Source organism: Dendrobium catenatum, unplaced genomic scaffold (genome assembly GCF_001605985.2).
Source record: "Dendrobium catenatum unplaced genomic scaffold, ASM160598v2 fragScaff_scaffold_173, whole genome shotgun sequence".
Lineage (NCBI taxonomy): Eukaryota > Viridiplantae > Streptophyta > Magnoliopsida > Asparagales > Orchidaceae > Dendrobium > Dendrobium catenatum.
Genome location: NW_021318635.1, coordinates 1,238,813 through 1,263,070, shown reverse-complemented (window position 1 = coordinate 1,263,070; position 24,258 = coordinate 1,238,813). Strand labels below are relative to the sequence as shown.

Below are 24,258 nucleotides of genomic sequence, written 5' to 3'. Positions count from 1 at the left end.
CATAGGAAAGGCTTGGATGACACAATTATTGGTTCAAAGATAAAAATTTGGTAGCTAGATGTTGATAAGTGGTTTTATGATGGCATTATTGATTCTTTTGATCAAAATACAAGAATGCTTAAAATTTTATATGATGGTGATGTAGATGTGCTGCTGCTAAAGAAAGAGCAGTGAGAGTTTATTGAAGGTGAAACTGAGATGCATGGGATGCAAAAAAAAAGATGAAATCGATGCTGCTGACATTCTTACCAAGGGACTTGATACCTCTACATTTTTGGGATAGATTACCAAGTTGAGAATGACAGATCTGTATTTCCCAACTTGAGGGGGAGTGTTAAATCTCAGCCGTCCCTTGACCCTTGATCCCACGGTTACATGACCAATATGGCATCTGTGTGAGGCTCACCTGAATCACATTGTTAAATCTCATCCATCCTTTGGCCCTTAATCTCATGGCTAGCATGGGGATCCGTGGGAGGCTCACCTGGATTACGCCGATCTCCTCCTATATTTTGGTGACTGATTTAGGAAGGATTTTATTAAAACAATTATGCATGATTTTATAGTTATTTGTTCTTTAATAAAACATCTTATATAGATCTATAAATATGATTATATAGTTATTTTATTAAGGCATCCGTGGGAGGCTCACTTGAATCACATTGTTAAATCTCATCCATCCCTTGGCCCTTGATCTCACGGCCAGCATGGGGATCCGTGGTAGGCTTACCTGGATCACACTGATCTCCTCCTATATTTTGGTGGCTAATTTAGGAAGGATTTTATTAAGGCAATTATGTATGATTCTATAGTTATTTGTTTCTTTATTAAGAAATCTTATATAGATCTATAAATTGTAATAGTTTTGTATAATAAAATTTAGGGGTGTCAATTCGGGTCAACGGGTCGGGTTCGGGTCGAACCCGGAATTGACCCGACACTATTCGGGTCAACCTGAACCCAACCTGTTTTTAAAAACGGGTCAGGTTTCCGAGCCCGAACCCGACTCGATCGGGTCCGGGTCAACTCGAGCCGACACGAATGACCCGGATTTGACCCAAAATTGTTAGTTTTTGGGTAAAAAATCGGGTCAATCTTGGGTTTTCGATTCAAAACGGGTCAAAAACGGGTTTTTGGGTCAAAAATGAGTTTTCCTATCACTTTCGGGTCAATTTCGGGTTGCTGGGTCAACCCGAACCCGACCCGATTTTTAAAATGGGTTGATTTGTTGAACCCGAACCCCACTCGTTTTGGGTTCGGGTTGTGTTTCAGTTCGTGTCAAAAATTGATACCCCTAATAAAATTAAGCCTTTTCCCTCTCCAATTCTCTTAATTTAACATAACAAATGGAGATGAGGATTCCTAAAGCTAGTTTTGATAGTTGTGATAAGGCTAATGATGATGATGAAATTCTCAGCTCGGCAGGAGCATTTATTATTATTATTATTATTTTTTGTACCATTTTATACGGGTGAAACATATTGAGTAACACTACAAGCCTTTGCATGTAATAACACAATCCATATTTTTATATTGCACAAAGTACATCCTGGACGAGTAAATCTGCTTGCCCTTTCCTGTGCCGTGCACTAATAAAATAATAGGTGAAATACTGATGCATTATTTCATTTTTCTGATATGATGAATGTTTTCCATATGCTGGAACTTATAGTATTTGTCATTCCTTATTCTACTATGTTCTGATTTTCATTTCTGTTTATATTAATTTCTCTTTGAGGGTTTCATTGTATAAACCTGGTAACTATCTTCATCAAGAATTATCAGGACTTTTGTATTCTTATTTATTCTTGTATTATCATTAATTTATTATATGTCGTTGTATCATTATGGCATTTCTTTCTAACGTAGTTGTAGAAGAAATATCACTGATTTCCTTTGTTTTTTTTTGAGTGACAGGGGAATGATAAATATTGGGTTAAAGCGATTTCCAAAAGCTTTGGAGTGTCTTCATAATGTGTGTAACTAGCATACAGTTTGGATGCTAATTCTGCCTTCAAATGTTTTTTGATAGTAAATTGCAATTGACAGGTTGTTACTGCACCAATGTCAACAATTAATGCGATAGCTATAGAAGCATACAAAAAATATATTCTTGTTGCGCTTATTCATCTTGGGCAGGTATGTAGCTTTCTTCAATTTTTTGTTCATGCATGCCATAATATTTCATGTGCCACTTGTGATTTGTATTCTTTTGGGACCTTTTCTTCAGGTTTCTGTTAAGTGTTTTTTAAATCCTTCTTTATAAGCAAAAAACCGTATTTAATGACTTTTTGTGTAATAATTGATAGGTTTCCGAGTCACATTTATTTTTCTTCCGTTTTTCTTCAATTTGTGTTAGGATGTAAATTGACTTAGTGTTTGGAATAGTTTCTTCATTGCATTGCTTTTCAATCAGCTACTGTACGTCTATTTGGCTATTGCGTTCTTGTTGTTTTTTTGGAAATTTTTGTAGCGAGAAACTACTTTTTACATCTTGATTTGCTAGAATATGGTTGCTGTAAGAATGCAGTTATCTGATTATTTTCAAAATAAATATATTTTTAATACTTAACAACAACTTTAGAAAAAGTTGCTTTCTTGAAACAACTCTATAACTATTTTTACAAATAGCTATGATCACCCCAAGTAGACACTTGTAAGCAAGTTTGCTAGAACTTGAGTTTTCAATCCAAGTAGGATAAATAAGGAAGGCCTTACTTTCTCTAGCCTGCAGTCCAACAAATTGATATGAAGTTTTAATGGTGAAATTTTCTTTATTCTTTCCATAGGAGTAGATAATCCCAAATCAAATAATGGATTATGAATTAATAGTTCTCAGATTCATGTGGGCACTAAAAATTCACAATTGTCTTAGGATTATATTTTTAGAAGGCAAACAAGATTGCAAAAGACTACCTAGAGATGTTGCCCCTATTTTATAAGCATTTTGATACCTGATTTTAGATTTTTTATGAGTGTAATCCCTCATGATTAATTGCCCTTCCTAGTGACGAGAGAGAATTTTCGATTAAAGCTTATTGGTAGACACTAAGTGTTTAGTGTGAAGTAGCAATTTGATTTTAGATTGAGGAAATACACCGCCCATAGTTTAAAATGAATTGTCATGATCCATTATTTACTTAGTCAATGGAGGTGATCAGCTCAAGCTGACCAAATGACCCTTGTCTATAAGCATTGATTGCGTTGTCCAGGGGGCCTTAAAGATTTTGGATAGATGTTTTTTATGAGTACAATTTTAAATTGATTTTTGTCAGGCTGACAAAGGGCTTTGTGCCCAATTGCACCTTATATTCAGAACTCCGGGGGTTGGAGCTAATGGGGAGCACGTGGATTCTGGCTGTGATTGTAATTCAATAATATTATTTTGCGGAGCAATTAAAAATCACCCATTTAGAGGGTTTTGATTATAAACATTATTTAGTGGTGTCATTTATTAGTGAAATCATCTGTTAGATGACACATGTCATGTCATTATTATGAAATCTTTTGAGAGAGAACATAACGATATGCTTGATAGGACATTGGTTCGTTGTGAGTTGAGAATAATCTTATATTTCCCTTGACAAATTATTATAGTGGGGTATATATATCATGGTTTAAAATTGTGTAAATATGCCTCGAGACATTTTTTTGTCTGTGAGATGAGATGTAAGCCTCACGGACGAAGAATTACGTAAATGTGAATTTAAATATTCTAGCAGGTAAATAACAGTAAGAGTCTATGAACATCTAAATTTTAAATGAACTTATTGGAAAAAAATAAAATAGATGAAATATATGCATCTCATAGCATAATTCAAAGTACAAAACTACAAATTAAAATCTATCAGAACTCCCAAAGTATAAATAAGAAAGAACATCTAAAATTCAATCATGCCCCCTCACTAAATGGGTCTTCAAGGGAGGCATTTTCATCTCCAATTGCATCTATGATGCCAAATTTTCATCATCTTTAATTTTAACCACTTTTCTCTCCCATGTTCAATAAGATTGATTAGCGTGTTATTAATTACATATATTTTAAATGTAATAACATGTATGAAATTATGAGATACATTTGTTTGCTTGTTGTGCTGCAGTATTAGTGGATGTGTTTGGTGTGGTACTAGTGGATGTGCCCGTTTGATCTGTTTTGCCCCTCAAGACATCCACACTTAGATCCTCTAGCTGCAGGTCTGATAATGACAATTCTGTCTCATCATCTATGAACCACTCATTATCAGACGCCACATCATCACACACACCAAATGGTCCTCATCATCCTTCAACCCCTTGTTCCTCAACCTCTTATCTCTCAACCTCTTGTTGTGCATAATATACACAAGGGAGTTCATTCTAAGTTTTCAAAGTTGATTTATTCTCTTCGTTTGCACTTGACTATATGTGCTCCAGTTTCACTTACACCCAGAGGAAGAACAAGTGTGGCCTAAAACTCTAACTGCAAAACTCCATAATTCAGGGGTGGAATCAACAAATTGGATCCACCATTCAACTATTTTCAAGAAGACAAATGATAATCAGAATATATTAAACTGTTATGCATGTACGGTTACTTTGCAAAAATAAGCTTACCTAGAGAGCATTTGGCAATAGTAGATCTTGCTGCTTACAGACCAAAAAATCCCTTCCTATTCCGAAATAGAACAAGTTCTAAATCTACAAGCTCCCTGACAGATTGGTTCAGTATCAGCTGCTCCATGCAATGGTACAAGCTCGACCTCACTTCTGGATTTGAGGATTTTCTCTCTGAATTCTGAAATTGATTGAGTTAATACGCCGCTGCATGTAGATGACGGTGTAACTGGACCTCCCACCGAGCATCGATGATATCCTAAGTCTCTATATAACTGGCATCCTCTCCTCCCAAGTTATGTGTAATCAACTCCATTGCATTATATATAAAAAGTATAAAACCCATTACTAGTTTCTTCTCGGCATCTGCTAATCGTAGCACTTGTACTAAGCGTCTTGTGCTCAATTTGACATAGGTCACACTTGTCCAAAATTTATCATTCAGAATCAATCTTTATATTTCCTTCCCCTCAGGTTTCTTGCCCCACACACAATTAAGCTATTATGTCGATGTAAACATGACTTCAAGAGGTTGCCTAACATCTAGCATGCTCAGCAGTGTCAAATAAGATGTGGCAAACATGTTGGATAAACCGTTAAACTTGCATTAGAAATTGAAAATGCTTATCGAAAATGCTCTGCAGTGCACCAATGTAATGACTTACCTAGTGAGGCAGCGCCGGCGGGAAGGCTGGCCGAGGGAAGCTAGGGAGGGATTGTGCGGGAACGTGCAGAGCTCTCCTTCGTGTAGTTCGGGTCGACGGATGGAAGGGTGGAATGAAAGGGTTTTTTTTCTTAGGCACTTAAGTGAGTGGGACCCTCATTGTTGGAGGCGTACGCCTCACCCATTATGCAATTGCGCCTCTGAGGTGCACCTCAGGCTCCATGAGGCGTACGCCTTTCCTGGTGCTAGAATTGCTTAAGCAATGAGGCGCCTAGGGGTGAAATTGCGCAGATGCGCGTCTCTAATTGCGCAATTTTAAACTATGATATATATATATATATATATTGTCGTTGTTGGGTCTTAAGCCTTAGATAAAAAAATGAAGAATTTTGTTTGTTAGTCAACAACCAGCTTAAAATTTGTCGAACAATCTTAACATGAATCATTTAATATATTATGTTCAAGCTAGTACGTTCCCTAAAAGTGATGCGCTGTATGATTCAAATACAGTGAAAAGTGTGCAAAAGCTGCTGCATCGGCACTGGGTACAATATTAATATATTTGATGCTAAGATTCTCTTCCGTTGAAATTTTCTATTATTGTGGTCATTATCGGTGTTTAAATGCTTTTATTTTATTATTTTTGATCTTGTCAACTCTGCCAACTTGCTTGTAGAGGATCTGGTATATGCTTAACACTTATGGTTGCATTTCATAGATGTGGCATCATGAGTTTGCATTTTGAAAATAAATTTATTTTGTTAAGGGCATTGGAGGCCTTATGCAAACATAAATTAGGAGATTTTATCATTTTAGTTTTGTTGTGTCGAAATTTTTAACTTGTACACATAACAATTTAAAAAAAAATCTATTTTCTCTGCAATAGCTTCTGTAGTTGACTTTATAAAAACCTATAGTCACGAATGATCCTAAGTGAATCAATTTTCAATCTCATTGTCAAGGGAAAATTTTCTTATGGCGAGGAGTTATAATTCAAAAAAGAGGAAGATATTTGAACCAAATACAACTATTGAAAGAGCATATAATTTATATGTTAGATATCAATTGTATGAAATATTGCCTACATTTTATATTCATCCGCCCTTCCATTTCATTTGGTAAGGAATTCATATTATTTTTATGCTTTTTCTTTTGTAGATAATAAAACTCTCACAAGATATGTCCCCCGGGTTTAAATTTTTTGAAAACAATACTACTTAAAAAAGGAAAAACCTAACATTAAAAGAATGCTTGAGCCAATCAAAGAAGCTTGGAATGAAAAAGAGAGTTACCAATGTTTGTGATGGCTTTACTATTGCACGAATATCTCTTATCAAATGTATGAGAATTACAAAATTTGAGCCTGTGTTTGTAAAGGCCATTAGTTGTGAAGGAGCATATAACAATAAATTGTACATTACAAGTCATATCAAAGAAGTGATTATCAGAGTTGGTTCTAATAAAATGGTTCATGTAATCACCGACAGTGCATCAATCAATATATAGCTCAACATGAACAATAATCGAGACTCAATATATTCTTAGTTTTTTGAACTACTTGTATTATTGACAACATTAAATCTTACACTAAAAAATATTTGTGCTCCTAAGAATGTTAGAGGGTAATGAGAGCACTTATGAAGAATGTAACTGGATCAGGAACATTGCAAGAGAAGTTAAATTCATAAAGAACTTTATCATAAATTATTTAACGTGGCTTTCAACTTTCAATAAATTTGTGAAGTTAAAACTATTAACTATAACAACAACTTGTTTTACATCAATAATCATTATCTCGGGTGATTCAAAATTATAAAATAAGGATTACAAATCATAATAATTAGTGACAAGTGGAGCATGTATCCAGAAGATGATGTTGATTAGGCTAAGTTTGTGAGGGAGAATAAATTGGATGATTTTTAGTGAGAAAAAATGGATTATTTTATGGAGCCAATGTATGAGATGTTAAGAGTAGCAACTACAAACTAGCCTTGTCTCCACCTTATATATGATATGTGTTAGTGATGGGGACATCAGTTGGAAAGTCTACCGTCGACGTGGCCGTAGATCTACGGCCACAATTTATCCGATTTACTTTTGATTTTTAGTATTGTCATTTTCTTATTTCGATGTACTTTTGATTTTAGTATTGTCATTTTCTTATTGATGTATTTTATTTCAGCATTTTTCCCTTTTTACCCTTACTTGAGGGATTCAGTCATGTAGCCCTTTGAGGGTATTTGAGTCCTTTTGCTTTATGTCATTGTAATAGGCTATTTAAAGCCTTCTTCTTGTACTTTTGAAGCTAATGAATGATATTGAAAAAAAAAAATTTCTGCATTTTGTCTTCTTGAAGCTTTTGTGTGGAGCTTGAGAGTTAAGAGTTTGGTGGAGCCTAGGAGAGGCCACCGTCGTACTCAACAGTCACAACCGATGGCTCTTGGTTTATCCCCCTTCCTTGTTTCCCCTCTACTCAACGTCCACCGCCGGTCATTCCCCACCACCAATCACCACCTCCTAACCTCACCACCCAAGCTCAATCTCCCCAAAACCCGCCCCCTCCCATTCATCCCGCTGGCCACCTCCTTAACTGCTGGCCTCGTCTTCATCCACTACTCCACTACCGTCAATTGCCGGCTCCCTTGCCGCCACCTCATGTATTTTTAAATTTTGAAATTTGAAAATTTTGATGAGTGAAAGTTTCCAAATTTGTCTGGTGCCAAATTAGGAAAGTTTCAATGAGGTTTCAATTTCGAATTTGAATTGAAACGGATTTGAAATTTTTCTTCATTAATTTGTTGGAGCAAATTAGGAAACCCATTACACTCTCACAAACCCCCCTTCCCCCTTACTATGCCGCCGGCCCCCTTGGTGGCTTCCCCTCCTTTAATGCTTCATTAATGCTCCTAATTATATGTCGTTGAACTTCAAATTTCCGAATTTTTCTCTCCATTTCTACTTAAAATCTGAGAATAATTTTGGTATGGAGATTATAACAAATTTTCTTCATCCCATTTAGTTCTCTCAAAACCCTAGCTTCTTCCTCTGCCCCACTGCCATCTCTCTCCCTCTCCCACTCTTGGTCTTTCTCTCTTTACATGATAATGATGCATGGCCGATCCGGCGTTTGATTCCTACTTCGCATCCGACGACCAAGGCATCGTGGATCGCCTCAAATTTCCTTCGTCGGCGTGATTCAAATCATTGATGGATCTCTAGAAATTCCGTCATCCCGTAGTCGTCGTTGAAGGAGTAGCTATTGGAAGGTACGTGGTGAATTATGACGTTTATCCGAGAAGGTGATTTTCCTCCTTGACTCATTTACTTTCAAATTCTACTTTCTTGGTGAGAAATTGTTCAAGCAAGAGATTGTGTCTACTTATCGCCATCCACTAGTATTCGTAGGAATTGTTACTTCTTTGCTTTTGGATCTCTTTGTTAAACAAAGGTTAAGTTGGAAACTACCCCACATGCAATGCTTTATTTTTCCCACGTGTTTTGTTTTCGTTTAGCATCTTGCGTAGTTTAGCCTAAATGGAATTGACCGTTTATTAGTTTTACTTTGTTGTTTTAATCATGAATAACGAAAATCTGTAATTGTTCTCAAAATATTTTGTGCAAGTTTCCGATTTTTGCATGTAGTCCTACATCAGTTAGTTTGTGGTTTAAAATATGAAAGGGATATTATATCAACATGAATGAAAGAGAGAAAATGAGTCACCCATTTATAAGGTGGTGTATGACAATTTTTTGCAAAAGTTGAATGAAAGCAACACTTCTCTTTATTGCTTTATCCATTTTCTTAATTCAAACCAGTGTTTAATGATTTAGGCCATCTCATAGCTATTAATCTTATCAGTTGCATTCTTTATTTAGTATTATTGTCATCTTGGCTTAGTGAAACTCTAAATCATGTTTCTCCACATAAAGGAAGGGATGTATCAAATGAGAGTAACAAATATTTGAAGATTTTTTTTTTCCAAATATTAAAAGATAGAGCAATATTGAATTTGGAGTTTGTTTACTTTTTTTTTTTACTTTGTGATGCTTTTACTTCTTGCACCATCAATATGCTCATATATTAATATTTGGTTTGATTATTTCGAAGAGCACATTAATGTTACTCATTTTTAGGTTTTTTGACATTTTGTAGACAACATTATGTCGGTAAAATATATGACAGTGAGTACTGAATGTTAATATTAGTGTGTTATTGATAAATAACAATTATTGCAAGTGATAGATTTTGAAATTTAATCATAATTAACAATGTTTATTCTTTTTTACTATAGGTACGCTTCATATGTGAAGTATATGATATTATACTTCATTCTTTAATACTTTTAATAGAAGATACTAGTATCAGGTATTTTAAGTGCACATTTAATATTAATAATTTATAAAAAAGAACATATGTTCATGGTGTGTTGTGTCCGTATGCATACATCATAGAGTAACTGGAACATGATAGAATAAAGAAACATTATCTCACTTTGTGGCCTCTCTAATATGCTAGGAAAATGTAATTTTCACGTGTCCTTGACTTAACTGTCATTACTTTTTCTTTGAACATAGGAAGATAAAATTGTATGTGTTCGCAGATGCTCCATTGTGTCTTCAAACATGCAGGAGAAAATTTGTTGATTTCTTATTGTTTCACCTTTCTATTTAGACAAGTGTGCTGGAAATTGTCTGGGCATAGTTAATTGCTTAGATTTGGCTTTACTAATAAAAGGACTTGAAGCATTTGTGTACTGTTTATTAACTAGTTTTCTTTGACAGATTCCTTCCCTTCCAAAATATACCGCATCAACTGTGCTAAGGAGTCTGAAAAGCTATGCTCAGGTTTCCTAAAAACTCTCTCTGTTTTTTGTGTTGAAGGTTTATCATCCTTTTTGATTAAATTATGTTATGCTTCCATTCTTTTTCTTGATAATATGAATGTAGCTCACATTCTTGGCCTTCCCTTTTACTTGGCTTTGTAGTTTCCATGCTTTCAAAATACGAGCAATTTAGTCCATTTTTGTTTTCTTCTTGGAGTTGGTTGTTCATGATTTACTGCCAGGCCTTTGATTATGTCATTTGATTATGTTATCAATTAAGATTTGAGGAAAAACTTGTAGGACGATATGCACTTGTACGAAGGAAAAAATTTGCATATTGTTCCTTCTTGTATGCTCAATGCTGCAATGATTACTTGAATTTGCTGATGGTGTTAGCAGAAAATAATGGTGCTGGATTGATGAGGAGGTTGAATCATAGGGGCAGCAGACAAGCGATGTAGTAAATGGCATCAGTGTGATGTAAGAGGGCATTATTGGATGCAGTTACGGTGGAAGAAGTGATGATGGTGAAAGTGGAGTGATGTGATGCATGAGTTGAGTTACACAAGATTAATAAGAAAATTTAAACAATAGATTAACCACTTATATAATCATGCTTCAAATTAAAATCGATTTCACGAATCCGTAGTGTTCCACTTGCTTAGGCAAAGGAATTACAATGAGATTAGCCAAACAATTTAAGCAAATACCAAGGAGAACGTAAAGTTAAAAGCTAGTGATTTGAATCCAACAATTAATAAGGAGTTGTTCACGTTGAGGCATCTTCTCTCTATTCCTACGAACTAGGTTGAGCGGCGGAAGATCGTCCACTCTAGAAACAAGGTTGCCACGAGGAGGGAGGAGCCAAAGAACGTCGCCAAGGAGAAGGAACTCGGAGGTGGAGGGGCACGAGAGGACGACCTTTAATGATCCACGTGTAGTCGGAGAATTGGTCGTCATAGGCGTCCACTAATGTTGGTAAAATCCGATCCAAGTATTCTTCGACGGTATTGTCGAAACAAAATCCAACGTCAAAGAAAGGAGATCTTAAGATGTGGATATCTCCGTAGATGTCGTAGAAGAGTCCATGATCAAAGCCGGGATCCGCCATACATCCTTGTTGGGAGATGACGGAGTAAAGCAAAGGAAGGCGGGGAGTAGAGGTGGCGGCGTGGAGGGGGAAATGTTTGAGCCATGGGATTCAGGGAGATATGGGATTTCGGCTGGGAGGGAGAGAGGGGAGAAGAGGTGGTTGTTTTGTGTGAGAAGAAAATCTAAATTCTAAATTCAGGTTTTGATTAGGGAAGAAAAGAAACGGACATTAATTTCAAGTTCAGATTTTTGAAATTGAAATTTGGCTTAGCGGGAGAAAGGAATAAATGACATATTAAGAGGTGATTAGTGGCAATTAGGGATATAATTAAGGGACAAGGATGGCCGACCATATAGCAAGGAGAGAGATTTTGGAATTTGGAAGGTGGGGCCCACGTTTGAATAAATAATTCCTCCAATCAAATTTGAAATTGTAATTTCAAATTTGATTATATTTTAAGTAACTCCCAAAATTGAGTTATTAAGAAGAAATAGAATTTGAATTTTAAAATGAGCATTTATCCCCTTAAATGTCTTTCTTAATTGGATGAAGCCCAATTAGGAAATTAACTTAATTAGGGGTAATTGGAAATTCAAACACGCTTGGGTCCAAGGGGGAGATCCGGCGGCAAGGTGGATGCTGGGCGGTGGGCTAGGGGTCACGGGTGGCTGCTGGAAGGGGGAAGTGGGGGTCGGCAGATGGGCTATCAGCGGGTGGGATCAATTGGCCGGCGGCCAATTCTCTGGCCGGGCCAACAGGGTCGGCAGCAAGGAGGAATTGGGGATGGGGTTCTAGAGCTTGGAAGCAGGGTAATTTTTTTTGGAGAAAACTCAAAAATTCTAAACTCACGCACCTCTCTTCAAGCTCTCAATGGGAAATAATAAGAATACCGGAACTCACACAGAGAACTAGGGAAATGGAGAACTCACAAAGAGATCAATGGTAGAAAATTTCATTCAATAATTCAATAGTCTCATACAAGATACATGAACCCTATAAATAGGCTCTAAATGACAACAAGTACAAAAGTCTAATATGCCCCTTGGGCTACAAGAGAAAACAAATACCCACAAGGGTAAAATGGGAAAAAACTGAAAATAAATAAGTAATAAAAATGCAGATACAAATAGTCCTCAATGGTACAGGCTCTCCATCATGGCCGTCGATCTCTGGTGTCGTCTCTGATAGACGCGCCGGAATCTCCTGTCGATGCCCCCATCATGGAGGGTTTCTTTTTTTGGTCATGCTAACATAGTTATGAGAGTAGATATTGGAAGCCATGATTTTTGTAGTAGAGTACTTTCTATTGATGAAAATTACCTTAGTGAAACCTTATTGAATGCATAGTTTGAATTTATTGATTTGATAAATGGCTCACATATTTGTTGGGCTGGAATGTTAATTTTAAAGTAAATGCAGGGATCAAATTGCAGATCTTTGAAATATAATTGAGCAAATAGCAGAATGATGGGTCCAAAATGTACATGTTTACTTCTCATGTATCGTCCTCAATTTCTCTGATTAATATTGACAAGAATCTTTTTGCACATTTCCTATCGATGTTAGCTTTGGTTCACCACTTTTTCTTTGTAATGTCCTTGATTTTATTTACCTGTTTGGTTGATATTTTTTCTTCTCTTTTTTGACATGCTTGAACCATCTATATTATTTTCAACATCTTTTACTGTTTGGGCCCCTCTTATATAATCCTTTGTCAATTAATGTTTTTTAGTTTTGCCACAAATCCATCTTGATTAACCTTTTTTTTTTACTACACTCAGCTTGGCTCTTTGCATATAATATATCTGGTATATAAGCACAATTTCGCAAAACTTTCAATTAGGCCCTTTTTATGTCTTTCTCTATCTCATAATTCTCTCAAGGCATTTGTTCAATTTAACCACTTACCTTTTAAATTGGAAGTTATATCCTTATCTATTTTTTATTCTTCTGCATAATGAATACAAGATTGGTTCATATCAAGCCTTAGTAATACTTAATCATTAATAATATTAATTGATAATTCTTAAAATGTCACTTAATAAAATTACATATCATATGTTCAAACTTTGTTCCATAAATCCTTGGTCTCCTATCTTTTGAATATTTTTCTAATTTTTATCTTCTTATTACTTTTGGTAGAGCTTTCACTACTATAATTATGTTATATGCAATGAACTTGTGCAGTAGTCCTCATTTGGAATATTCTTTTTTAGCATTTTCATTATTAAAAAAAAGGTACAAACTTGATGTTGATTCTTAGTGTGGTCATATTGTGATTTAGAACTCATTGACAGCTAGTTCTAATGATAATCAATGCTCCATTATAAATAAATAAATAATATATATATATATATATATATTTTTCAAATTAAAATTAGTTTTCAATTTATGATGGATTTAGTGACTGTGTGATGTAAATCAGTCCATTCACTTTTAATTGTGGGGATCAGAGCTCAATTTATTTCTCGTTTCTGTCAAGTTTGTTAGAATTCTAATAAATGTATGATTAACTCTGGTTAATCATACCTTTACTTCATGACACTCATCTTCTTAGAGATCCCAAAATCCTAAAAATCAGGCCTATACATTTTCAGAATTTTATCTATTTCCTTGTTGTTCCACTATGCCTCCATCAAAGTCATAGATCACACCGACTTTTAAACTTGGGGACGGTTAATCCACAATTAAATTAAGTATGGAAGAGCACAAAATCATCTTTTGTCACAATTTATAACGTAGACCTAAATTACATTACACATGTCACTACATCACATCATAAATTCATAATGAAATTTTTTAGCAATTAAATTCTATTGAAATACAAACAAATATAAACTTCATTGATAATAAATTGGAAGTTTCTGAAATCAAGTAAGAAAGAACTAAGGATTGCATTGTAAGGAGTGCAAGTTCTTCTCCACTCAAGAGCACCACTCTTCCCCTTTCACACACTCTCTCTTTCCCTCTCCAGATTGGTGAATGAACAAAATAAATTTACACCAAATAGCTCCCCCAAGCTTGTACAAGAAACTAAAGAAAAAAAAAAACAACAACAAAATAGGACTCTCTCTCACTATTCTACTTCCTCTATTGCTGCATTAAGACCATTTTAGGGTATATGCTAAAAAAAGGGGTATGCATGCTGGAGTTGTTGGAAAATGGATTGGATATGGACTGGCATTGAAATTATAGTTCTTGAACATCTAAATCAATGCTAAGTTAAAATCACCAGCATATTGGAACTGTCTTTATTGTTGGTCCATCATGTGCTCCATCCTATGATAAAGTTCCTGTTCCATTCCCTCTATCCTCTGATGCATCCCCTACACTTGATTCTTGAGATAGACAATTGATCTCCTAAATTCTAGGGGGCTCTAATCCTAGGCTGACTTGGCTGGCTAAAACTCTCACCAGGCTCCCTATTAGGAATCTTAAAAGTTTGTATCTTATTTTTTGTAAGAGGAGCACTAAGGAAAAACTGCTCCTCCCTAGGATCTCCTAAGACTCTTGCTTGGGCACACAAGAATAAACAAAAGAGGAATGCCAAAATCCTGTAGAAGTTGCCCCTTTAATCATGTTCCAAAGGGACTAATAAATTATTTTACCTACATCTATACTCATACCTTTTTTAGTAGCAAAATTTAGGAATGCTCTATCTTTAGTCACCTCACTAATATTATTATTGGACATCAACCTGGCAGAAATGAAATAATGCCAGACTTTTGCTTCTAAAATCATAGCAGATGCATGAAAGTTCATTATTCTATCCTTCTTAATCTCTATTGGGCATTGGTATTTGGTTCAATAAAAACTTAGGATCTCATTAGAATCTAGAGGAAAAACAGAGTCATCAAACTCAATATCTGTGTTCTCATATAATTTATTAATTGAAACACTATCTACTGGAACCCACTTCCCCCTATCATGCACTTAATTATTTTGTGGCTCCTTTATACATCAGCAAAGAATTTTCTAACATTAGGAACTATACAAACAAAGGGATCTTAAAATTTTTCCCAACCCCTATTCACAAAGGTAAGCTCTATATGAGCCACTGAACTCCTCAATTCTCTCTCAGTGATTATTTGTTTGTGAACTATTGAATGATTATATCTATCTTCCGCTTTTGCGCTCATAAACTTGTGGGAATTGTAAGAGTTGGTGCCCCTCTTCTTCTTAGATGTGATATTAGGTGCTATCTCTTATTACAAGAAGAAACTAAAAAGCTCAGAAATTTAAAGGAAATTTGAATGCAATGAATTGAACAGACCTCAGCCCCTAATTATAATTTGGCCAAACGCTGCGGCATTGAGTGCTCGAGTGCTGCAATGCTCAGCAGTCAAATGATAATTTAATGCATTGTCAAAAGTCACTATAGCGCTGTGGCATTTGGTATAGATAGCGTCGTGGTGCTTCACGTTGTGACATGAATTGACAGGCTTTTTAACTAGTCAATGCCACGGAGTTTATCGTGTGCCAGTGTTACCGCATTGAAAAAGATCAACAACCTTTGCGCAATGACTTCAAAAGCTCAATATAAATAACTTATTGCCATTGTCCTCTTTCAAAAAGAGAGAAAAAGCATTTTCCTAAAGGCAACTTGTGGTGCAATGACATCTTATACTTCAATAACCATAATTGATTTGGAGCTATGATGCACCGACACTTCTCCTCAAAGAGGCATGCAGTGTCCGACACCGTGTCCAACACGACACTCGTTCGACACTCCTCTGACACGTGTCGGACATGCCGAAAACGTGTCCAATTAAAAAATATTAAAAACAAATTGGACACGCGTGTCCAACACGCGTATGTTAAATATTTTGTAATTTTTTTAAAATATAATTTCTTATTTTGGCAATATTTAAACTAAATTTCTTATTTTCTATCCACAACACCAAATCAATGTTTGCATTTAATACCCTTCATCGAATATTCTCATTTTTATTTCTCTTTGGCAGTGAAGGTATTTTCATCTCCTCTCTTTTTGCATAATTACAAATATTTTTCTTGCTGAACCAGAGTTGAAAGCAGTAATATTCAATGATGATGATATTAAATGTCAAAAACAAATCTCTAAAGCTAATTCTAGTAGTTGAAGCTTGAATGCTTGATGTTGTAGTAAGTGATTATTTGTTTATATTTTTGTGGTTGTACTAGACATTTTGTACTAAATATTTTATATTATAAGCTAGAAAAGTTATCATGTCATTCATTTATTATTGTTTGTCATTTTTAATATGATATTACATGAATATATATACACTATATATAAAAAAATGTATTGTCATGTCCACGCCGTACCTGTGTCCTATATTTTCAAAAAAAGCCGTGTCCCGTGTCCGTGCCGCCGTGTCCGTGTCTGTGCATTATAGATTTGGAGTTGTTGTAGTTAAAATTCTGTAGAACAATTCTGTCCTACTTGTATTTCATTTTTGCTGTTTTATTTATGTAACTAATTTTTAGTCAACAAGAAATTATCAAAACTCCAAAATAATTTAAAAAAAAAGGTAATATTTGTAATTTGGACATAGTGATATTTCTTTAATGAATTCTTTTTTTCCATAGACAATTTTTGTGGATAGATTTTATTTTTGATGCAATTCTATAACTACTACAAGAATGTTAATTAGTTGCCTTCACATTTTGATCTATCCATCAACCTTAAACTTACCCAACCCTAATTGACTTGAGAGCAACCAAATCAGTGGAGTGATTTACAAAATCATTTAAAACCTCATTTTGATTCCTTTTAACATTAGAAAATCCACTTTGAATAATTTAGTATTTTATTCTAATTCTAGTTTAGTTATTTTGTGGTAGTTTATTTTTCATTGTGATTTGCAAATTTGTGAAGACTTAGAAGTAATTTTTTTTAAATCATTTGCATGCATTTTATTTAAATAAGAAAGTATTTCATATAGAAAAAAATGCCAAATACTAATAGGAGGATACATGCTTTGGCTCTTAAAATTGATGAAAAGCATAACAAACTTCAAGAGCTCATTTTGAACTTAACAACTTAAGTTCAAAATTTGAGTGTTAGGGTTCAAACACATGCTCTAGCTCAAAATCTCTATTGAAATTGAAGCCATAGGAGATGACTGCTTGAAAATCATAGAGAGCACATTCAATCTAAAAAAAGTATTAAAAAAAAAAATCTAAAAAAAGTATCTTTTAGGAATTTCTAAAGAAATGATCAACCTAAGAATTATAAAGCCTTAATTAAACCCCAAAAGATGGTTAAGATAAATGCTCCTACATATGATGGACTTCATGCCCCCAATATATTCTTAGATTGTCTTACACAATTTTTTGATTGGTGCCAAATGAATGACCATAAAAAAACCGCCATTGCTAAAATGAAACTTGTTGGCCTTGCAAAAATTAATTGGACCAAAGTTTTGATATAGGAAGAAAAGTTAGGAAAACAACATCTTATTTAGGTAAAGATGAAAGAAATACTAAGGGCTAAGTATTGTCCTAGCATGTTAAGAAAATACATGAACAGTTGATGATCAGTAGGGAAGATAATTTGCAAGTGGTAGAATATATAAATATATTTGTTGAAAATAGCTAACAAACTTACTATTTGTCTTGGGTGTGAGATTATATACGAGAGAGACATGACTCTCAAATCCGAAAAGATACTTTTCATTATAATTTACTCCCAGAGAAGCATAAGAGGGCAACTTCTTCATCTAGAGCTAGAGGTCCAAACTCATCTCTTGAATAAATTCATATTTTTCCCATAGGTCTACGATTAGACCGACAACCTTTTTTTGGTGCTTAGCCAAGTCGAAGTACACCTAAGTCATCCTCTAAGATTAAGGATATTATATATTTCAAATATCACGAGAAAGGTCATATAGAACATTAGTGTAAGGCCAAGATCATGTCTTCGATGAAGCTGAGCAAGAATTTGAAGAAGATAGAATGGACGATGAGGCAGAGGAAAGTCATGATGATGCTCCTTTTTCTACTGAGAAAGTTGAGCATGTGAGAGATCCTTTAGATGTGATGAGATGTTTATTTGCATCTAGGGGATAGGAAGACTGGAGTAGGAAAAACATTTTCTTCATATATGTCATATTACAAAAAAGTTCAAAATAGTTTTAGATGGAGGTAGTGTGATCAATGTCATATCCACCCATGCCATCACTAGAGTAGGCCTTGAGACTAAACCCCACCAAAGCCTTTCCATGTGAGCTGGGTGAACCAAACATCACCTATCACAATTAGATGTTTAATGCCCTATAAAAATGAAACTTATGTTGATCATATATGGTATGATGTACTCCCTATGGAGATCACTCATATCTTATTAGGAAGGCCTCGACTTTATTACCTAAATTTCATTCATTATAGTACAGAGAATACTTGTGTTCAAATTCAATGATAAGATCATAAAGCTATTTCCAATAAAACCTATAGAAAGAGGCAAACCACACTTCTCCATAGATTTCTAACTGCAATTTTATAATTTAAATTGTATGTAATTTAAAGGTATAAATTATATCTAAATATATAATATAAAATTAATTATTTATATTAAATCTATAACTATTATGTGAACTAACTTTATGTTAAATGTGAATTTAATTTAAAGAGTGAATATATTTAAATTTAAAGTTATAGAATATATCATTTTAATATGAATTTATTTGTTTTCATTAATAAATTTACATTATTTCATAACTATTATATCATTATTATGTCATTTAGGTATTATTTAAATAATTTTAATTTTTATTACGTCATTCGGTTCACGTCGGTCGAACCATTGAATCTCGAACTTTTTTTTCTTTTGGTTTGTATCCGTCCTAGTTTTCACAACCTTGATTGAACATTTTGGTGAGATGACATGCTTTAGCCTTCTTTCAAGCGTTTAAAGTACATTCCTAATTTTTATTTAATTAGAGGCTTAACCTTCTTTCTTTGCAATTCTTCTGTCAAAAAAGCAATATTTGACACATATTTGATTTTCAAAATCTAATTATGCTGATATGCTTTTACTTAAATATGAAAGAAAAATTTTCTTTTTGTCATGCTGAAGGCCCTGTGATTAGTTGTATAATTTTTTTTAGTAGATGCTACTTGAAGTAATACAAGAACACGTTAGCTTGTTACAGACTAGCTAAATCAGAGTCCATTCCAATACTTATATGCATGCTTTGTTTTGGAGAGCCTAGCATTTGACAGAAGTTTCATCTGGATTCATGTTCTTCCTTTGGCATCCATATGTTGGTTTGGCTAGTTCGTATGCAACAGGCAAATTTTCAGAGCTAGAAGCATTTATCCAGACTAATGTGGAGAAGTTCCAAACTGTGAGTGTCTGTTGGTTTTCTTATCATTTCTTTCTTAGAACCCTTACAAAATTATCATTCATTTCTCAATTTTTATAATAATATGGTTACATTAAAAATATTTTGAGATTATTTTTATTTTATATTGATTGGGGAGATGCTTATAAAATATATTCAAATATTTGTAGAAGTGGTAGAGGAATTAAACACATTTGCAGGACATCTTATGTGAAATTGTAGAATAATTGAGGAATTGTTTAGAAATTAAGAGGGTTTGGGATTGTCGAATAAAGATTGAGGGCATGATATATAAGTTAAATGGCAATATTATCAGACAATGTTCCTAAAAATCCTTTGATACATATTTTTGATAAAGTTAAGTTTTTTTGGGTCTATTTGTAAAAGAATATGGATATAGATGGGGATAACTTTTAAAACTAAATTGGGTGGTTAAAATAAAATGAACAAGTAACTATGCATTAAGTGCATATCATGGAAAATTTAAGGTAATTTTAATACATTGCGCTTAGGGTGCCTATGCTAGGTGGCTAATATTGGCTAATTGGGCAAAAAACAAGTCTAATGACAAATTAAATGTGGCATAAATGAGAATATTAAGAAGGGTTTGCATGTATGTGATAAACTAAAAATTGATTGATGCAGTACAAGTCTACATCAATCATTAATCATGAATCTATAGTTTTATTATAATTTATTGTGTGGTCATCCTTAGTTGCCATTTTCTTAATTATTAATATTTTAAGTGCCATTTGTTATTTAAGACTATTATGGTATTTTCATATTTTTTTAGAGATAATCTGCCATTTTCAAAAAGGCCATTATATATATATATATATATATATATATATATATATATATATATATATATATATACCTAACATGTTGTCAATTTGATATCAAGGCAAAGTTCATGAATTTAACATTAATTTAAAGTTAAAAATTGCTATAGATGAAGAAATCTCCATGGCCATTCATGACCGCTAGCCTTGCTCATCCATCATCTTACACTTTCTCCTATCATATAATACCTTTCTTATACACACTCTTGTCTCTCCATTTCATCTTTCTTACTCCTATCTCTTCCAGTTGTTTATTTCTTTGTTATTTATCTCTAGTATTTTCCTTATTTCTCTCCCTAATAAAAATCCTTCGCACTCTACCCCTCTCATGTTGATCTGTAGTTTTTTTTTTCCATTTGTTTCATTCACCAACTCTCACTTTGTATCTCTTCAAAAGCCACAATACTTCATCCATCTCATCCTTTGCTTGCCTGCAACTAGCAAAGCCACACATATCGGACATCAATTCTCACTATTTGCACATATGTGCACATTACACGTCATTTTTTGCACTTGCTCACATTATATCTGAGGAGGTTTAGAATTATGCAATTGGATATTAGTCATTTTTTATTCATGAGGTGGGTTGTAAGCCTCAAATTAAATTATTAAATATAAAAAAAATGAAAACATAAGAAACATTTTAGCATCAAATTATGATCACTGTTAAGTCAAAATACGTTCATAACAATAAATTTCTTCTAATTCAATATAAATAAATAATCTCAGTTATTAATTTTATAATTTATTAATTCAAAGTCTCACTTAAACTCATCACTTAATGGGTCTTCATTAGAATCATCATTATAATGGAATGCTTTCTCTTTTCCCTTATTCTTAGTTGTGTCAACATCCTTGCAATCCTTCTTATGTTCGATTTCATTCATCTTTCTTTTCCCTAATTAATAAAAAATATTAATTAAATTATAAGATAAAAATTGCTTCGATATTATAATTGCTATTAGATAAAATTTTATGTTGATCCTTTTTATTAATTTTCTTTTTACTGTGTTATTCTTATTCCTTCCATCAAGTAAGTCAACATTGAGATCTTCTTCTTGTAATTTTAATTATTTAATTTTATTTTCATCATCCATAAATCATTCATCATCTGTTGGCGCATAATTATGAACTAATGGGTCTTCATAATCTTCCAAAACTATATTTTTTCATATGCTCATCTTTTATTATCTTGTTGTACATATTTTAAACCAGTTAGTTCTTTCTTAAGATAGTAAGATGATTTCTCCTCTTTGAACTTGGTATTCATCAATTTCATTCACACCCTATTGAAGAGCATGTAAAACCCAGTACTTTTATTACAAATCTTTATAGTTTAGGAGTGCTATGTCTAAAGTGAAGCCATCACTCAAATAATATTTCAAAAAACACAATTAGAATAGTATATACATTTTGTGAAATTCAATCAATAGATGTAGAAATTTACCTGGGGAACATTTTGATACTGTGTCTTTGACTTGTTATAATCCAAAGAAATCTTCTTTTTAGAAGCAACCAGCTAAAGATCAATCTTCGGTCTCTTAGTTGAGTTAGTGATTTGTCTATTCATATAGTGGTACAAACCAAATTTGAGATTGGTTGACTTGTTATTAGCATATTAATATTGAGAATTCAATTAGTAATCAGTGGCGTGCAATTATTGATGCAGATGAAGCTATTATTTCTCATCTATGATTTCCTAAATTTTCTTATAGTTGCATTCATCTCTTCCAAAGCTCTATGCTATCAGTTCTTTTGCCTTATCTATTGCATAATAAATAAGGCCCATAGCTTGTTTTTTAACGACATCAAACATTTTTAAAATATGAACCAAAGGCTTAGTAGTTGTGATAACATGCCACCCTTGACCAAAATTTCTCACTCAAAATAATCTCATTAACTTCTTTATCTTCAGGTTTCTTAGCCTAAACATAATTTAACTATGTGGAGGTGAACATAGCCTTCAAAGATTGCTTGGTTCTAGTATGTTTTGTAAAGTAAGTGTGTCATAGTAAATCTAGAAGAATGAAATCTAAATTTTTTTATGAATAGTGCCCAGAGTCTTATAAATTATAATTTAATTTTTGAAGATGGAATCAAGTCTTTTCTTTTGGCATTCCTGTAGGATTGATTGTCCCTTCTAAAATTTCTTCATACATTCTTCCTCTATCTTATATCACTCTTCCTTGAGGCATTTGTTTGGCTAATCTCTGAAATTCCCTCTTTATGTACCTGGTTCTTCCCCTATACTTGATTCTTCTCTCCATAGCAAATCATACATAAAAAATAATAAAAGGAAATCCTCCATTATTTTCATTCCTATTGCTTATTGTTGGCAATGATTCTATAAAGGAGATGATGGAAGTATACTAATATAAGATAATATGGTGGAAAATAAACTTGTGATTTGGGCATTTACTAGTTATAGCAGGAGATAAATCTATAAGATAAATTTATAAAATAAGTAAGGATAGACAATGAAGAATGAGTGCAGAGCTTTAGTTAAATCTGGTTAAAAGATGTGTGGATAGGCTCGCACGAAATAGAGTCAACACAATGTGGCAGATAATAAAATGTGGGAGAAAGATTTATAAAGCTGACCCCTTGGGATGGGTCAATGATTATGATGTCATATTTTTGGTGATTACATTTTTTGTTCTTTACCATATTTTTACTATTGGCTGTGTTTTCTAGCTGTCTCAATCTACCTTTATTATTTAATTCATTTATACGCATTATTTAATTCATTTATACTTCAAGTTGGATGGTTGAAGTGGAGGAATGCATCGGGCTTGTTATGTGATAGAAATGTACCCCTCAAACTTAAGGGAAAATTCTATAAGATGGTAGTGAGGCCTGCAATGCTTTATGGTGTCGAATGTTGGCCATTAAAAGAGAAGCATAATACTAAGTTAAGTGTGGCAGAGATGAGGATGCTCAGGTGGATGAGTGACTTTACCCTTAGAGATAGGATACGAAATGAGCATATACGCGAAAAGGTTGGAGTTGCTCCAGTAGAAGATAAGATTAGAGAGAGTCGCCTTAGATGGTTTGGTCACATAAAACGGCGGCCTTCCGATGACCCGATTAGGAGAGTAGAGGTATTAGATTTGACTTATGTTAAGAAAGGTAGGGGTAGACCTAAAAAGACTTGGTTAGAAATAATTAGGAATGACCTTTCTTTATTAGATTTAAACAAGAATTTGACTTTTAATATGACACAATGGAGAAAAAAGATTCATGTAGCCGACCCCACGTAGTGGGATAAAGGCTTGTTGTTGTTGTTGTATACGCATTATGTTTGGAATAGCCCTTCTTTTTAACTTCGTTATGTTTGTATTGTTACATGAAAATATAGTAGTTTTATGAAGTAGACTATTAAGGAATAGGATCCTCATTTTATTTTGATGACATTTTATTCACGCATATACTCTTTCAGGACAATAATCTTGGATTAGTTAAACAAGTTCTTTCATCTTTGTACAAGCGCAATATCCAGAGGTTGACTCAAACTTACCTAACTTTGTCACTTCAAGATATAGCCAATGCGGTTCACCTAAACACCTCAAAAGAAGCTGAAATGCAAGTGCTTCAAATGGTAATTTTCCTTGTATTATATTTGTGCAGTTTGTTATAAGTTTCTGGCCAGTTTCTGAAGCTATGATTCGTTTCCTTAAATCTAGATTCAAGATGGGGATATATTTGCAACAATTAATCAGAAGGACGGTATGGTCAGTTTTCATGAGGATCCAGAGCAATACAAAACTTGTGAGATGATTGACCAAATTGATTCATCAATTCAAAGGTAAGGAAACAGCTTCTTAATGATCAAGGTGTTAGTGGGACATCAGAAAAAGTCACATTTCTGGAAATTACTTGTTACATATGTAAATTATACTATGAATAAAGAACTATT

The 24,258-nt window shown here is 33.7% G+C and overlaps 1 protein-coding gene across 1 annotated transcript; it reads left to right on the top strand.

Moving 5' to 3' along the window:
• Positions 1 to 1,921: 1,921 nt before the first annotated feature.
• On the top strand, positions 1,922 to 24,200 carry LOC110109566 (COP9 signalosome complex subunit 3-like). The gene is made up of 6 exons (XM_020840700.2): positions 1,922 to 1,975; positions 2,050 to 2,139; positions 10,040 to 10,102; positions 19,369 to 19,503; positions 23,782 to 23,940; positions 24,026 to 24,200. Exons 1-6 carry the CDS (start codon positions 1,922 to 1,924, stop codon positions 24,149 to 24,151), a joined length of 627 nt encoding a protein of 208 aa, XP_020696359.2. The 3' UTR covers positions 24,152 to 24,200.
• Positions 24,201 to 24,258: the final 58 nt, after the last annotated feature.